General features: G+C 53.6%; 1 protein-coding gene across 1 annotated transcript in view; it reads right to left on the bottom strand.

Annotated features, from left to right (window-relative positions):
- Window positions 1-5,000, bottom strand: part of LOC125044908 — a 7,191-nt gene that overhangs the window by 2,039 nt on the left and 152 nt on the right. The window contains exons 1-3 of the mRNA XM_047641871.1: window positions 4,846-5,000; window positions 3,026-3,237; window positions 1,148-1,306 (exon numbers count right to left, since the gene is read on the bottom strand). The exon at window positions 4,846-5,000 is cut by the window's right edge and continues 152 nt beyond it. Coding sequence (XP_047497827.1) covers window positions 1,148-1,306; window positions 3,026-3,237; window positions 4,846-5,000 — 526 coding nt within the window. The remainder of the gene's footprint in view (window positions 1-1,147; window positions 1,307-3,025; window positions 3,238-4,845) is intronic.

The following is a 5,000-nucleotide window of genomic DNA, read 5'->3' as shown; positions in this document are numbered from 1 at the left end:
ACGTCTCGGGCTTCTTGACGTCCTTCCCTTCGACCTTCTTTTCGGTCACCGTCGCGGGCTTCTTGACGTCCTTGACGTCCTTCCCTTCGACCTTCTTTTAGGTCACCGTCTCTGGCTTCTTGACGTCCTTGATGTCCTGCCCTTCGACCTTCTTTTCGGTCACCGTCTCGGGCTTTTTGACGTCCTTGACGTCCTTCCCTTCGACCTTCTTTTCGGTCACCGTCTCGGGCTTCTTGACGTCCTTCCCTTCGACCTTCTTTTCGGTCACCGTCTCGGGCTTCTTGACGTCCTTCCCTTCGACCTTCTTTTCGGTCTCCGTCTCGGGCTTCTTGACGTCCTTCCCTTCGACCTTCTTTTCGGTCACCGTCTCGGGCTTCTTGACGTCCTTGATGTCCTTCCCTTCGACCTTCTTTTCGGTCACCGTCTCGGGCTTCTTGGCGTCCTTCCCTTCGACCTTCTTTTCGGTCACCGTCTCGGGCTTCTTGACGTCCTTGATGTCCTTCCCTTCAACCTTCTTTTCGGTCACCTTCTCGGGCTTCTTGACGTCCTTGACGTCCTTCCCTTCGACCTTCTTTTCGGTCTCCGTCTCGGGCTTCTTGACGTCCTTCCCTTCGACCTTCTTTTCGGTCTTCGTCTCAGGCTTCTTGGCGTCCTTCCCTTCGACCATCTTTTCGGTCTCCGTCTCGGGCTTCTTGATGTCCTTCCCTTCGACCTTCTTTTCGGTCTCCGTCTCGGGCTTCTTGATGTCCTTCCCTTCGACCTTCTTTTCGGTCACCGTCTCGGGCTTCTTGACGTCCTTCCCTCCGACCTTCTTTTCGGTCACCGTCTCGGGCTTCTTGACGTCCTTGACGTCCTTCCCTTCGACCTTCTTTTCGGTCACCGTCTCGGGCTTCTTGACGTCCTTGACGTCCTTCCCTTCGACCTTCTTTTCGGTCACCGTCTCGGGCTTCTTGACGTCCTTGACGTCCTTCCCTTCGACCTTCTTTTCGGTCTCCGTCTCGGGCTTCTTGACGTCCTTCCCTTCGACCTTCTTTTCGGTCACCGTCTCGGGCTTCTTGACGTCCTTCCCTTCGACCTTCTTTTCGGTCACCGTCTCGGGCTTCTTGATGTCCTTGACGTCCTTCCCTTCGACCTTCTTTTCGGTCACCTTCTCCAGGGCCTTCCTTGGATCATAGACCACCAAGGCCGTCGTCTCCTTGCGATCCTCTTCGGTCACCTTCTCTAGGGCCTTCCTTGGATCATAGACCACCAAGGCCGTCGTCTCCTTGCGATCCTCTTCGGTCACCTTCTCTAGGGTGACCGCAGTCTGTTTTTTTGTCCATTGTGTTCTTCTGTGAAGGACGTTTAATTTATAGAAAGTAAGTGAGCAATAGGCCGTCGTCTCCTTGCGATACTCTTCAATCACCATCTCGGGCTTCTTGACGTCCTTCCCTTCGACCTTCTTTTCGGTCACCGTCTCGGGCTTCTTGACGTCCTTGATGTCCTTCCCTTCGACCTTCTTTTCGGTCACCGTCTCGGGCTTCTTGACGTCCTTCCCTTCGACCTTCTTTTCGGTCACCTTCTCTAGGGTGACCACAGTCTGTTTTTTTGTGGGTTTCTTGAGAGCCTTGCCGGGCTTCTTTGTGGGTTTCTTGAGAGCCTTGCCGGGCTTCTTTGTTGGTTTCCTGAGAGCCTTGCCGGGCTTCTTTGTGGGTTTCCTGAGAGCCTTGCCGGGCTTCTTTGTGGATTTCCAGAGAGCCTTACTGGGTTTTTTTGTGGATTTCTTGAGAGCCTTGCCGGGCTTCTTTGTGGATTTCTTGAGAGCCTTATTGGGCTTCTTTGTGGGTTTCTTGAGAGCCTTGCCGGGCTTCTTCGTGGATTTCCAGAGAGCCTTACTGGGCTTCTTTGTGGGTTTCTTGAGAGCCTTGCCGGGCTTCTTTGTGGATTTCTTGAGATCCTTGCCGGGCTTCTTTGTGGATTTCTTGAGAGCCTTGCCGGGCTTCTTTGTGGGTTTCTTGAGAGCCTTGCCGGGCTTCTTTGTGGATTTCTTGAGAGCCTTGCCGGGGTTCTTTGTGGGTTTCTTGAGAGCCTTGCCGGGCTTCTTTGTGGGTTTCCTGAGAGCCTTGCCGGGGTTCTTTGTGGGTTTCTTGAGAGCCTTACTGGGCTTCTTTGTGGGTTTCTTGAGAGCCTTGCCGGGCTTCTTTGTGGATTTCTTGAGAGCCTTGCCGGGGTTCTTTGTGGGTTTCTTGAGAGCCTTACTGGGCTTCTTTGTGGGTTTCTTGAGAGCCTTGCCGGGCTTCTTTGTGGATTTCCAGAGAGCCTTACTGGGCTTCTTTGTGGGTTTCTTGAGAGCCTTGCCGGGCTTCTTTGTGGATTTCTTGAGAGCCTTACTGGGCTTCTTTGTGGGTTTCTTGAGAGCCTTACTGGGCTTCTTTGTGGGTTTCTTGAGAGCCTTGCCGGGCTTCTTTGTGGATTTCTTGAGAGCCTTGCCGGGCTTCTTTGTGGATTTCTTTTCGGTCACCGTCTCGGGCTTCTTGACGTCCTTCCCTTCGACCTTCTTTTAGGTCACCGTCTCGGGCTTCTTGACGTCCTTGACGTCCTTCCCTTCGACCTTCTTTTCGGTCACCGTCTCGGGCTTCTTGACGTCCTTCCCTCCGACCTTCTTTTCGGTCACCGTCTCGGGCTTCTTGACGTCCTTGACGTCCTTCCCTTCGACCTTCTTTTCGGTCACCGTCTCGGGCTTCTTGACGTCCTTCCCTCCGACCTTCTTTTCGGTCTCCGTCTCGGGCTTCTTGACGTCCTTCCCTTCGACCTTCTTTTCGGTCACCGTCTCGGGCTTCTTGACGTCCTTCCCTTCGACCTTCTTTTCGGTCACCGTCTCGGGCTTCTTGACGTCCTTGATGTCCTTCCCTTCGACCTTCTTTTCGGTCACTGTCTCGGGCTTCTTGATGTCCTTGACGTCCTTCCCTTCGACCTTCTTTTCGGTCACCGTCTCGGGCTTCTTGATGTCCTTGACGTCCTTCCCTTCGACCTTCTTTTCGGTCACCTTCTCTAGGGCCTTCCTTGGATCATAGACCACCAAGGCCGTCGTCTCCTTGCGATCCTCTTCGGTCACCTTCTCTAGGGCCTTCCTTGGATCATAGACCACCAAGGCCGTCGTCTCCTTGCGATCCTCTTCGGTCACCTTCTCTAGGGCCTTCCTTGGATCATAGACCACCAAGGCCGTCGTCTCATCGCGATCCTCATCGGTCACCTTCTCTAGGGGGACCGCAGTCTGTTTTTTTGTCCTTTGTGTTCTTCTGTGAAGGACGTTTGATTTATAGTAAGTAAGTGAGCAATAGGCCGTCGTCTCCTTGCGATACTCTTCAATCACCATCTCGGGCTTCTTGACGTCCTCGATGTCCTTCCCTTCGACCTTCTTTTCGGTCACCGTCTCGGGCTTCTTGACGTCCTTGATGTCCTTCCCTTCGACCTTCTTTTCGGTCACCGTCTCGGGCTTCTTGACGTCCTTGATGTCCTTCCCTTCGACCTTCTTTTCGGTCACCGTCTCGGGCTTCTTGACGTCCTTCCCTTCGACCTTCTTTTCGGTCACCTTCTCTAGGGTGACCACAGTCTGTTTTCTTGTGGGTTTCTTGAGAGCCTTGCCGGGCTTCTTTGTGGGTTTCCTGAGAGCCTTGCCGGGCTTCTTTGTGGATTTCCAGAGAGCCTTACTGGGCTTCTTTGTGGATTTCTTGAGAGCCTTGCCGGGCTTCTTTGTGGATTTCTTGAGGGCCTTGCCGGGCTTCTTTGTGGGTTTCCTGAGAGCCTTGCGGGGCTTCTTTGTGGGTTTCTTGAGAGCCTTGCCGGGCTTCTTTGTGGGTTTCCTGAGAGCCTTGCCGGGCTTCTTTGTGGGTTTCTTGAGAGCCTTGCCGGGCTTCTTTGTGGATTTCTTGAGATCCTTGCCGGGCTTCTTTGTGGGTTTCTTGAGAGCCTTGCCGGGCTTCTTTGTGGGTTTCCTGAGAGCCTTGCCGGGCTTCTTTGTGGGTTTCTTGAGATCCTTGCCGGGCTTCTTTGTGGGTTTCTTGAGATCCTTGCCGGGCTTCTTTGTGGGTTTCCTGAGATCCTTGCCGGGCTTCTTTGTGGGTTTCTTGAGAGCCTTGCCGGGCTTCTTTGTGGGTTTCTTGAGAGCCTTGCCGGGCTTCTTTGTGGGTTTCTTGAGAGCCTTGCCGGGCTTCTTTGTGGGTTTCCTGAGAGCCTTGCCGGGCTTCTTTGTGGGTTTCTTGAGAGCCTTGCCGGGCTTCTTTGTGGGTTTCCTGAGAGCCTTGCCGGGCTTCTTTGTGGGTTTCTTGAGAGCCTTGCCGGGCTTCTTTGTGGGTTTCTTGAGAGCCTTGCCGGGCTTCTTTGTGGGTTTCTTGAGAGCCTTGCCGGGCTTCTTTGTGGATTTCTTGAGAGCCTTGCCGGGCTTCTTTGTGGGTTTCTTGAGGGCCTTGCCGGGCTTCTTTGTGGGTTTCTTGAGAGCCTTGCCGGGCTTCTTTGTGGGTTTCTTGAGAGCCTTGCCGGGCTTCTTTGTGGGTTTCTTGAGAGCCTTGCCGGGCTTCTTTGTGGGTTCCTTGAGAGCCTTGCCGGGCTTCTTTGTGGGTTTCTTGAGAGCCTTGCCGGGCTTCTTTGTGGGTTTCTTGAGAGCCTTGCCGGGCTTCTTTGTGGGTTTCTTGAGAGCCTTGCCGGGCTTCTTTGTGGGTTTCTTGAGAGCCTTGCCGGGCTTCTTTGTGGGTTTCTTGAGAGCTTTGCCGGGCTTCTTTGTGGATTTCTTGAGAGCCTTGCCGGGCTTCTTTGTGGGTTTCTTTAGAGCCTTGCCGGGCTTCTTTGTGGATTTCCAGAGAGCCTTACTGGGCCTATTTGTGGATTTCTTGAGAGCCTGGCTGGGCTTCTTTGTGGATTTCCAGAGAGCCTTACTGGGCTTATTTGTGGATTTCTTGAGAGCCTTGCCGGGCTTCTTTGTGGATTCCCAGAGAGCCTTACTGGGCTTCCCTTTGCCCTTCTTT

This window comes from Penaeus chinensis, chromosome 36 (assembly GCF_019202785.1).
Source record: "Penaeus chinensis breed Huanghai No. 1 chromosome 36, ASM1920278v2, whole genome shotgun sequence".
NCBI lineage: Eukaryota > Metazoa > Arthropoda > Malacostraca > Decapoda > Penaeidae > Penaeus > Penaeus chinensis.
Note: the sequence above shows the minus strand (reverse complement) of the source record. Positions and strands in the feature narration are given on the sequence as shown.